Here is a 13,336-nt window from a genome sequence, read left to right as displayed (position 1 = left end):
ATTTAATCAAATAATTAATTAAGATAATGGGTTCTGAGAAAACTTTGTATTAAAAGAAATATCGTAAAGCTATATATTTCTACTTATTTAAGACCCAACTTGTTTTATGAAGATCTACTTGCTAGGCTTAAAGAAAACCTAACGTATCTATTTAGGTACAATTTCCCAGGAAAATACTCACTGCATGTTTATAAATGTAGAAATTAAATAGATACATTTTTTTAATGCCTCAGTTAATATTTTGAAGTGTCAAACAGAACTAGCTTTAAGGAAATATGAAGACATGATATTTAAACTAGACGTCTCATAGGTAATCCTAGCTGCAGTCTAATGGAGTTCTTAAATAACATCATATGATTACCTGTGTCTATTTCCTCTGCAACTTCCAAATTTTCTATTTGAATCATATGATCTAACATCTCTATAAAATGGTCTCTGATTTCTTTAGCTGTCTCATCGCCAAATTTATAATCACATAACATTACAGCAGATCCAGGAATGGGGACAAAAACTCGGTGAGGGAGAATGTAGAACTCTTTTCCAGAATCTAAAAGAAGAAGGAACATTATCAGTATTTAGATAGGTCTGTCACTGGTATCAGTGATACATTTTTTAGAAGTACAATTATATAAAAACATCTAACAGGAATAAATGAATGCTTTTTCATTTTCTAATTGATCTCACACAAAATTGCCCTTACTAAATTCTGCTTTACTACAGTACCACTGGCCTCTGCAAGAAATGTAAATGATACTACCATAAGACTTATAAGCTTATCACTGCCTTCAATGTAAGGATGCTGATTACACATGCTTTTATTTAACTCCCCTCCCCCGCCCCCAGTCCCATGAAGTAACACTCAAGAGAGACTTTTGTCCCTGGTTTCAAACATTGTTGTCCTTCTTGTTTGTTTTAACCTTACCAGCACTGTGAATTTTATAGCTGATTTTTCCCTTCTTCATGAAAGTTTGGAGCCAAATTAGTGGCCAACTAGACAATTGTACAAAATATGACAGCATACATTTTTGTACTAATTTCACTACTGACTTCATTTTACTATATGTAGCCCCTTCCCTATAAATACCAAGCAGGTTGAGGACATCAAAACATATGTTTTCTGTACTAATCTCACTACCAATCCCATCTTGCTTTCTTTTTCATCTTCCCTTTGTCTCACTATTATTACTAATATTTAATTTATTTTTCTCCTGTTTACTTGTAATGCCTCTTTGTAAACAGCCTTAAGTGATTTTTAGAAAAAAAGAATCTGAATCTAAATAAATAACAAATAACTGTTTCATTCCTCTTCGAATACTTAGAAACTGGAAATATAATATTTCTCCCAGTTTCTAACATAAAGTATCACTGGTCCATATAAACACGTAATTACTGTTTAGTTCAACACTTTGATTCTAATGAATTCTCACAAAGGTAGGTTTTGTGTAAAGAACAACCTCTTTCGGGCCGGCCCGTGGCTCACTCGGGAGAGTGCGGTGCTGATAACACCAAGGCCATGGGTCCGGGTCCCTACATAGGGATGGCCGGTTGGCTCACTTGGGAGAGTGTGGTGCTGACATCACCAAATCAAGGGTTAAGATCCCCTTAAAAAAAAAAAGTTAAAAGCAACCTCTTTCAACAACGGACATAATTAAAAAGCTACCAAGTAGAAAACTGGGGCTCAATTTAATACTAACCTAGATTTCCTTGTCAAGAAAATCGTAACAGCTTTATATAATTACAAACAGAAGATGATGAACAATGCCTGAAGTGTCATGGGAAATGCCATGACTTAAACTGTGTGTTCCTTTCAGATTCTGGGTATTATTTTGTTTGCTTATGAGTACCGGCAGAACAATTTTACTCTTTGACCAGATTGCCTCCTAGCTGTAGAATTACTTTACTGTGATTTGTGCTGTAGCACATAAATTTTCCACATGCTGAAATTAGGACTGTATTGTTTTATTCTGGGCCACAGTTACTTGAAACATTAAGTTAAAAACTTTCAAAGATTGGGGCCGGCCCGGTGGCGCACTGCTACAGTGCGCCGCTTGGGAGCGCGGTGGCGCTCCCGCCGAGGGTTCGGATCCCACATACAGACCGGTTCCCGCTCACTGGCTGAGCGAGGTGCGGGCGCAGCACCGCGGTTTGCGATCCTGTTGCCGGTCCTGGTCCGGTACGGGCGCGACACTGAGGGTTGCGATCCGTTGCCGGACACGAAAAAAGACAAAAAGGGAAAAAAAAAAAAAAAAAAAAACTTTCAAAGATGGCTATAATGTGTATGTGAAATTGGCATGCAAAATTATAAAACCATCTCAAACTTCATTAATTCTAGGTTTGCCTTAAAAAAAGGAATAACATGTTATACAATCAAATGTTAAAAAATTGGTCACAATAAATTTAAAACTCATTAAAAGAGAAAAAGCCTGTATGGCTTTCAAACTAAAAAGTTAAATTAGCAATTTAGTATCCAAATAAGACCAAGTTTTCTAGTTGGCTTGAGGTTAAAAATGGGAAGAGGGATCTTTTGGAAAAAAAACATCTCAAAAAGTATTCTACAGAGGAATTCTTCAGGAATATCTCCCAACGACAGAATATCTAGTTCAATATTACTTGAATAAGTTCAAAACGGAGAAAGAAAATTTTAAATTTAAGCCAATATGATAAGAATTAGGTTTCCATAGTTTAAAAATAGAATGCTAGCTCATAAAGGAATATTATAGAACAATTTGTAAAATAGGTGACACCTTAGCTGAATCTTAAGGACAAGCAGACATCTGCATACAGGAAAGAGCAGAGGTGCTATCCAGAGAGAGGAATCATGAGTACAGGCAAAGAGGATTACAAATGTTCTGAGAGGACAGGGGTGTGAATGAATACTGATGTAGGGATGGAAGGAGGTTAGATTTCACAACTGGTGACCCCAGTTTTCACAATGAGTAGCTCATCTACTGAGAGTAAGTTGGGCAGGTTTGAATGAAGACTTACAGGGAATATGTCTCAAGGGGAATCAGAGAAGGGAAGGACCACAGCATGTAAAAGAATTGATTGGAACTTTTATGTTTTTCTTACTGTCATTGAGGTATTAAGTTCTTTCATCTGGATAGCCAGAATTCAAAGATTATGTTTACTTTCAAAAATTAGAAATGTAAAGTTAATATGCCCTTTGCAGACTTCTGATACATGCAAAAATATTCTAATTCAGATAATTTTATGGTATACATTCTACATTTTACCATGTTACAATATCTACAAGATCTTACCTGTATTTAAGAAAGATAAGCTAAGTAAAATGAGGGAAAAGATAAAATTAACAATTTGGTGAATAATATGAAGGTACTTCAAAAAGTTCGTGAAAAAATAGAATTGAAAGATAATAAGAATCTTTCCATGAACATATACTCAACTTCAGAATTTACATTTATTTGTATTATTACACTTGTAATTTATTCTTTTATCTTGATATCTAAGATCAACTAACATGTTGCTAGAATAATTACCCTAATTATTATTTAAGTTTTGTTTCTTTTTGAAATGTAATGCTACATTTCCCAAAAATGAAAGTTAAGGAATTTTAAAGACAATTAACATAAGTAATTCTCTTCCTTCATCATGTCTAACATTATAGCAATTACCACTTACCAATGTCTTCGCTTATACCAACTTATATTAGGGGCTTTACAAACATCATCTCATTTAATCTCACAGCCTCAAAACACATCTATTACAATCTCTATTTTACATATGAGAAAATGGATGCCTGTTAAGTCGAATTATTTGCCTGAGGTCATTCTGCTAGTGGTGGAATAGACACAGAATCCAAGAACTTCAAAGTCGTTAAGTCTTTCGCCAAACTAAACAGTCTATTCTCTTCATGCAGGTCCCAAGGTCACTCCATTACCAGAGAAAACTTTTTCACTTTTTAAAAATTTAGGATTAGATGTTAACATTAACTTCTAAATATATCAAGTTTAATATACAAATAGTACAACTGCCATTAAAAGCCATTAATTTTACTAAATGGAAATCAGCAAAAATTTCAAAATGCTAACTCGATATAAAATAATAGTCATATAACACCATTTTTGTAAAGCATTTTTAAATGGAAAAGAGTGTACTAATGTGTGTGACAAGGGAGATCTTTGCCATTAATGGTGGATACACATCCCATGCCCCTGAAAAGTCCTAAAATTCACAATTCAGCTATAACACATATTGTTGCTCGGAAAGTGAAGTAACGATTAACACCACAAGAGTTACCACATACTCAGAGTAAAGTAGTAAAAACAAAGCCACACCAAGATGAGACTGCTAGGCTGAATGGATACATAAACAGGTCCCATATGCTTCTCCCCCAAAATCTCAATCCAACTGCTGCATGTAAGATACCAATTCATGTCTGACCAAAATTACACACTATTAGTAAATGGAACTTCAGGGTATTTGTGAATTATGGGAAGGATAAATGTTAAATCTGGCAATGTGAAGAATCTATCATACTAGAAATGTTAAAAAAGACTATGATTAGTTGATCCAACCTTACATACTGGCTATCTGTAGTACCAATTTAATTACATAGAGGAGATATGCTTTTTTCCTATAAACATAAAAATTTTCCTTTAGCAAGCTAATAAGTATGTTTCAATTATGTACATATCCAACTACAAATCCACTCACATCTGAATAGTAGGAATGAGGAGATGAGGGTGTAGCTTCAAAAAGCATGCTCAATATTAAAATTTTCTTTTTGAGTAAAATAATTATTTTTAATACAAATTACAGAGATGGTATAAATTGTTTGTTTTCCAAAAGATGTAATAGATACTAAAGGGTGAGACACCATGTCTCGGCCTTTTAAAAATCTATTAGAGTAATAGCTAATAAACTATTATTACTAATAAACTATTAAACAAACTAATATACTTTATATAAAGGTATCCATTAAAGAATCTCTTACATAATACTCAACACTAATAAATAAATATTTTGATTATGACTAAATTCTTGAAAGAACTCATAGATACTAATAAAAAATATTAATTTTAAAATTATAACAACACAATTTACTCATTCTGGTAGTAGAAGTTTACTCAGAATTTAATTTTAAAAAAATCCTTCCTAAAATTGTTAAATGTTGACAGATTTGTTATTATAAATTATTATAAAATTTTGGGGGGTAGCAACTGAAAAATTTTCATTCAGTAAAAGTAAAAGATGACATATTATTATAAAAGGTAGACAGGTATCTATAAAAGATGATATATCTATTATATCTTGACATCCTATTACTGTATCAATTGAACACATGCAAATAAAAGTACTTATGTTATACTCATAACTTTTTTTTCTGGAATTTCATTCAAAAGCATATCCTCAAATAGTATTTCACAACGATCAGCAACTGTATTCAATATATCTCTCTTCACTGCCTATGGGGGAACAAAAAACAAGCAAAAACACAATAAGAAATAAAATACTCTAGATTTACATTATTTAGTTAACAAAAAAAAACCCCACATAATTTGCTTCTCCACTAAATAACTGATACATCATTCCATCTTTTATTTCCATTTATTTAACATAGCAAATTTGCCTAGACCTCACCTAAATAGTAAATTAAAAATAAATAAATGAATGAAATTTTGCATCTAAACAAATAATGCCAGTGTTCCAAATTAGGAAATGTATAACTATGACATAAATGCCAGGCATCACTTTTTAAATTTCTGAATTATACAAATTATAGAGTACTACCTAATAATTCTCCCAATGAATACTCTTCCTGTTATTTAAAAAATTTAATCTCCCTCAGGAGAAATGATTTCAAATCTAATGTGTCACAACTGTGGAACGCTTACTAAATCTGTATAATCATGACTTCAAAAAAGGTGTAACATAGATATTCATGTATGAAAATCCTGGAACAAATTTCATGGTATATTTTTGGACTGCCCAACAGATTGAGCCTTCACCAGTTAAAATCAAGTTAATAATTATAAAATCTGAGAACAGAAAACGATGAAATTTTAGGATTTTTGAATACTTATGTTAACATGCTTCCCTTTTTCATATATCAGTTATTACTTTTTTGTACCTGCACAGCATCTTTAACCTTGGGTTTATTGCTGTGAACATAAGCTCTGCATTTCACAGCACCCTTAAGGTTCACAGAACCACTGCAGATCTGTACTGTGGCTGTGGATCTGTGGTCTGGATTCAGGAGCTGAAAGATAAATTTTGTTTAAATTCTAACAGCCAACAATTATTAACTATAGGAAACACTTAAACATTATATAAGTCATTTTATGGAGAGAGAAGGAATTTTTGACTGAGTCAAGTGTTTGAAAATATTCTCCATGAGTTATTAAAAGGCCTTCATATTTCTCTTTATAAGTTATACATTATTTTTCTGAGCATTTTGAATGTAGACTGAAATTAAACACAACTATATGTAATTTTTTTCTTCCTAGCATAACCATCATAAATATACTCACTAAAAATATATGATTTGCGGATTACTCACATAAGTATTATGAAGATGAAAAGATGTATAAAGACATGACATAGGCGATATAAGGTGTGTAATACTAGATAGGAACAAAAGTAACTAGAATACAAAGCGGGATGTGATAAATATGGTAAAATTATAAGCAATGCATAGACACATTTATTTATATACTTTCAATCATAACTTTCATAGACTAAAAGCAATGCTATGCTCCAGAGGAAAACCAAAACAAGTCAATTATGCCTATCACCAGAAAATGGTATCAGTGGTTGTAAGCAGTCACTTTCATCTCATAGTTGTATAGGGTTAACATCTTGTGATGTATTCCGCTAAGAGGATGGGCATGACCCCTGGCCCCAGCCAGAAGAGACACATGGCGCCAGTACCCACGTGTAACGTGCTGCACACAGTATTTCTCAAGATAACACCAGCTGTTAAAAACTGCTGCATCCTTGAACTCAAGTGAGTACGCAGTATTGCCTATTCAAATAAGATTTCAGGAGTTCTGCTTTGGGGGCTCCCCCTCTTGTATCCCTGTTTGCATACCTTTCTCACAGCTTTCATAATAAATATCCATTGGACTTTTACTCTAGGCCTTCACTAGCTTAGTGAACGGTTGCTCCTAGTCCCTTGGTTGTAAACTGCCATTGTCTCTGAGTAGTTTATTACTGTTTCTGCTTCAATATTTGCCACATTTTGGTGACCCCGATGTGACTCTTTCTACAGGCCATCCACAGAACGGTAAGAAACCTCCCTAAGCCTTTTCAGGATAAGAGACGCATCCTCCCATATTATGGGGCATTGGGAATTTTAATCCACTTCCCTTGGTGAGATTTAACACATTCTTTTTCAGACTAGGAGCTTCTTTTATTTGCTCAGGCTGCACTGACTTTCTCTCTTTTTTTTTTTTTTTTTTTTTGACTTTCTCCTTTCTTATGGGAAAGTACATCTTAGCTTGATGTACTCCCTCTGGGCCTCTCTTTGCTTTCAAGTATTTGGGCCTTGGGTAATCCTCACATCTCTGTCATTGAGAGGACAGTGACAAGTGGTGTCCAGTGTGAGGAACTGTACTCCACAGAACAGGGACTGACCTTCCAAAGAGGTAAAGGGCGTGTCTGACATACATTCATTCATTCCAGTAAGGAACATAGGTAACTGTGGAGTAGCCGGGATGTCTACAGGAAGGTCTGATTTAGGTCTTTTCACCCAGAGGTCATGGCCGTCCTCTGCGTGTCTGACATACATTCATTCATTCCAGTAAGGAACATAGGTAACTGTGGAGTAGCCCGGGATGTCTACAGGAAGGTCTGATTTAGGTCTTTTCACCCAGAGGTCATGGCCGTCCTCTTAGCAGAACATATAAGATGTTAACCCTTTACACGTAGTCTCACCTTCTTAAGTCTAAGGAGTGTTAACTTCTGCTTGGTTTTCAGGTGTTTCATGGACAATTTTAAACTCATCATCTTGATAAGTGTGAGAATGAGGAAAGCATAGAAAGATTGAAAGTACTACTAGAGGCCTATAATCACAATGGGTGCAAAATTGTGATAAAAAAACAAAACAAAAAACTGGATGTGGTAAGAAAGCAATTTACATTCTAAGCACACTTGGAATAAATCATTCAACAACAGGGTCAGTTCTGAAGGACAAAAAACAAATCATACAACTTGTGAAAAGTGCTAACTATGTGTCTATGCAATCAGGAAGAAATGAAAAAAAAATGGTGAAGAAAGACAAAAAAAAAGGACCTGAATATATAGCTACTGAAAGAGCATGAACAGTCAATGTCTAATGTAATTCAGGCAAAGGCTAGTTTTTAAACTTAAAAATAGTCAAGGTCTTGTTAGTAAAAAATCTGTTACACACCAAACAGTTCCAAAGGTCAAGTCCATTCAAAAATGTCTATCATTAAATCAAGCAGCTGGGTGACAATGACACTTGTAGATTTTACTGATACAAATAATGGACTTTTCTCACCCAATCCACAAAACTTAACTGTAGACAAAACTACTTCATTTTGAAAAATAATGCCATTTTACATATTTAATATATTTTATTTGTTATAATATATAACACATTTGTAATAGATAAGTTATACATATTACATATATTTGTTATATATATGTAATGTACATAGTATATGTATTAATTAGGGCATCGTTTTCCAAAATAGGGTAGACTACATATAAAAGACTACATACATGCATACCCACATCACACCTATATCAGAAAAAGTGTTTTAAAGGATATAAGGACTGACTCGTTCACTTTTAGTGGAACTGTAGCTGGGTTCCACAAATGTAAACTCCTTTTAGTTACCAGGACTTAGAAATAAACTGGCTTACAAACAGCCTTTGGGAATCTAACCGGTCTGTAAGTGAGGGAACTTCTGTAACACTGATATGGTACTTTGGAAAAGAAAAAAATCCCTCTGGCTATCATGACCAAATGAATCTTACACAAATAATTGCATTTGGGCTAGATCTTAGTGTACAGACAGGATTTTGACAGTTTTTTTTTTGTTGTTGTTGTTTTGGCAGCTAGCCAATATGGGGATCCGAACCCTTGACCTTGGTGTTACAAGGCTGTGCTCTAACCAACTGCACTAACTAGCCAGCTCTGTATTTTGACAGTTTGGATGATAGAGAAAAGATGGCACTGGTAAGATGCATGGTTCTGGACATACATAGAATATAAAATGCACAGCAAGCATGAATCTAGAATAGTGAGTCAGAAAGTAAGAGCGAAAAGGTATGCTGAAACTATGAAGGGCCTTGAATTAGACTTTTCTAACTAGTCTGTATAGAGCAACTAAGAAATTTTGAGCAAGGAGAGTAACACAATCAGTGTCTGACCCTTGGACACACTCAATAAATATATTCTAAAAAAAATTAATAAGTAAATGAATGCAAACTGTGATTCAGAGAGGATGATCCGAGGATATACATATTGGATAGAGTAGAAAAATGGAAGATATTCCAAGAGATACACAGACAAAGGTATCAGGATTTCAGACAAACAATCACTGGGAAAGAATGTGTAGAGAAACCAGTTAACAGTTACCTGCACTAATAATACTTTTGTAAGGCTAATGACAGTAGGACGGTAAGAAAAACAAAAGATAAACTTAACACTGCAAAGAAAGAATGAGACTCGAGTGGAAGAAAAGTGGCAATAAGTACTTATTGACTACTGATTATACATTGGTCACCTCAAAATTTCAAGTTGGGTGACTAGTGAAATGACTGACAAAAATATATTACACTATACAGTATTAAATATGATTGTAACGAATTATCTTTTATGATATTATCTTCCACTGCTCTCTATATATTCCCAAACTCTATACATCTCCCAACAGCAATTGTATCATTCAAATGATTTTAACCAAATTGTTCAATAAACCAAGAAGTAAGCCTAACTAGTAAAGAACATGTAGGTAGAATAAACAGCCTTAAACAAAAGATACTTATAAAATCAGAACCAAGGTAGAAAATAAGAGACTAAAAATACTTTTAAGGTACTGAGAAGAGAAACAGAACTCATATTGAACAACATAATTCCAGTAACAATTTAGTAATGCTTTATTGCTAAATTCAGGGAAAAAAAAGAAGAAATTAAATCATCCCCATATGCCAAACTGCTTTTAATTATATTTTATTCAGTTAAGAAATGTCCTGGTAGTATTTCCCTGTTTCAAAGTGCAATATAACAATTAAATTAAAGGATTCCTACAAACATGAACATACTATTTTATACCCTTATCTGTTCTCCAGGATAATTTCAAGCAGGATTAAAATCAAAGGTATGTATACTTTAGGAATAATTGTGTGGTTTTAACTTTTTATTCTTCAGGATATCTAACTTTAAATTTCTGAAGAGGTGTATAATTTAAAACAACCACACAGAAAAATGAAATTTGCTAATTAATACTTTGTTGATTTTTATCAAATCAGAAGACGTATAAATCTACTTCAAATTAAGTACATGATAACTCCAGGCACATCTGTAAACACATCTTTTAGGTTGTTGAGAATTGCAACTTTACTTATAAAACCTACAACCCCAAATATTTACATACATACATATGCACACACACATATGCATGCATATATATATACAAGGGTACTGCAAAAAGGTCATGGAAAAATGGAATTAAAAGATAACACAATGGACGATCAATTGAGGTGTCGCTCCTTACCACAACTGATCAACTTAATCTTTCCATGAACTATTTAAAGACCCCTTGCATTTTTTAAATTGTTATCTATTTGATGTTAAAATTTCAATAGCCTTGAGGTAAAAGAGCCAAATAGGTTTTAAAAAATAATGTTTCCCGGGAGTAACTGTCCTATAACTGGACATTGTGTAGAGTCTTACATCTCTAAAATTCTTTTATTCTCTAATTATAGACAAAAAACCAGAAACACTTTCATTATGGATATTCTAAAAAATAACGTATTTTAAATACTTTAAAAGTTTTAAATAAGTAGTATTTAAATAAATTTTAAATAAGTGGCATTTTAAAATATTTACCAATTGTGTTAGCACTCTGACATCAAAAGAATGACTACTTGCTTGAGTGTTTCCTCTAGAAGATTTTTTCTGAAAAAAAAATGTAAAAGTTAAAAAGCCAGACTGTTAAGGTTATAAGTGGAACGTAAGAGATAATTCACAAACTAGCCTACATATATTCAATAACTTAGAAGTGGCAAACTGCTGCCTGTGAGCCAGAGCCACACTGCCACTGTCTTTGTAAACAGTTTTACTGGAACACAACCACAATCACTCATTTATGTATCATCTGTGGCTGCTTTCATGTTACAATAGCAGAGATGAATAGTTGTAACAGAGACAATATGGCCTGCAAAGTCTAAATTATTTATTATTTCACTCTTTATATAAAATTTGTTGACCCCTGTTCTAAAGGGAGAGATCACCAAAGTTCCTCTTCCTTCAGGTCAAAAGCTTTTTAAAAAGCCCTTACAGGTCCCTCCTATAAAGTGGCTATCAGGGCAGAACATGTGGACTTTCGTTTTATGTAAGCAGTTTACAATTTGGAGATCAGATGGAATCTAGATGACACTCCCTACTTCAGGTTTTGGGATTCTAATTATATCAGAAATAAATTCCTTACTTTAAAAGACCTTAAAAATGGGAAGTAGATGAAACCTGTTTTCATGAAGGCAAGGAATAAAGAAAAGTCATCTTTTATTTTTCCTTAAGCACAAGTAGTTTTGCAAATAAGAGGATTTCCTATTAACTCACCTGTCCTTCTAATAGGTCACAATCTTCATTTTTAACTTGCCCATTAATCAAATAAACAGCATTTTCTATTTGCTTGGCCCAGCGTGTAAGTCCATTCTTAAAAGAAACACAACCCAAAAATCTTTCAGATATAATGCCATCTCAGTTAAACTCCCTAACTTTCTTCCACCCAATAAACTGAGATATTAAAAATCCCTAAATATCAGTCATGCAATATTTAAATCCAGTATCATAAATTAAAAAAAAAAAATTTTCCCCACTCCCAATTTTTGGCATCTTATTCATATTTAATAATTGTTTTTTCTGATCTTTATCCCAAAATAACATTTAGATCACAGATGCAGAAGGCTTATTAACTATGTGAACACAGTCAAATAAAATACAATAAACCCATTATGTGAAAAAAATAATATAAAGCAGTATTATACAGGAAAAAATAAGCATGCCCCACCTGCCTTCTTCAATGTGAATAAAGGAGACATAAACAAAAACATGGTATAGAAATACAAAAAAGGACTAGAAAAGGAAATACAAAACTAAGGACGGGAGAAAGCTAAAAGATCAAACAGTATAGCTTCCTACATACGTTTTACATAAGTTAATTAACAAATATTTATTAAGTGCCTATTACACTGTATATACTAATATTATGACATTGTTACAACTCTACAAAAATTTCTAATCTGGCTGGGGTAATAAGTTACTCATATAACAACATCATTATAAATAGAACGTGGTTTTTGTGGATCATAAAATGAATGACACAACCAGAATAATTAACAGCAGATGGTCCACTCAGTAATCACTAAAAATTCATTTTACTCTGATACCTTTGTATTTTTCTCCAGAGTATAGCTGACAGAAGTAGTAGAAAGTGGGATGTGAATATTAATGTGAACTGTGCACTCTAAAGAAAGCCATGAGGCTGATAGTCCACTTTGATATTTCCAATCTGCTGGTCTTGCTGAACTCTTTAGAGTGGAGAAAGAAGAAAAACAAAATATTATCTAGGTTAGGTAAAATTCATGGATCAATACAACATCATAAAGTATATAATTTAATTAACTCATACAAGCTGATTTCCAACATATTTTGCCAAATCCCTTGATGAAAGGGCTATAGATTAAAACTAAATAAAAAATAAGCATTAAGTTCAGTACTATTAAACACATTGTAGGCCCTCCCCCCACCAGCTGTAACAGAAAAAAGGATCAGAAAGTTCCATGTTTAAAATTCAGAAAAGTCATCTGGTCCTCTAGCTTTCACCTATAGCTTCAATAGTGTCAATTCTGAAGATTCTTACGCGGGCCAAATAAATAATCACTGAGTGACTACTGGCTGACAGACATTCTCTTTTTTGTCTCATCCTTGCTTATAATACTGCAAAGTTACTTTTTCACATCACTTTTATACACCTTAACAAAATACTTTTTGTCTCATCCTTGCTTATAATACTGCAAAGTTACTTTTTCTCATCACTTTTTTTTTTTTGTCTTTTGTCTTTTTCCGTGTCCGGCAACGGATCGCAACCCTCAGTGTTGCCCCCACACAGGACCGGGGACC

General features: G+C 33.4%; 1 protein-coding gene across 1 annotated transcript in view; it reads right to left on the bottom strand.

Moving 5' to 3' along the window:
* Positions 1 to 13,336, bottom strand: part of LOC103590578 (chromosome unknown open reading frame, human C1orf27) — a 39,483-nt gene that overhangs the window by 13,219 nt on the left and 12,928 nt on the right. The window contains 6 exon segments of the mRNA XM_008572835.1: positions 362 to 547; positions 5,336 to 5,426; positions 6,092 to 6,220; positions 11,042 to 11,110; positions 11,774 to 11,869; positions 12,604 to 12,744. Coding sequence (XP_008571057.1) covers positions 362 to 547; positions 5,336 to 5,426; positions 6,092 to 6,220; positions 11,042 to 11,110; positions 11,774 to 11,869; positions 12,604 to 12,744 — 712 coding nt within the window.

This window comes from Galeopterus variegatus, unplaced genomic scaffold (genome assembly GCF_000696425.1).
Source record: "Galeopterus variegatus unplaced genomic scaffold, G_variegatus-3.0.2 Scaffold841, whole genome shotgun sequence".
Lineage (NCBI taxonomy): Eukaryota > Metazoa > Chordata > Mammalia > Dermoptera > Cynocephalidae > Galeopterus > Galeopterus variegatus.
Note: the sequence above shows the minus strand (reverse complement) of the source record. Positions and strands in the feature narration are given on the sequence as shown.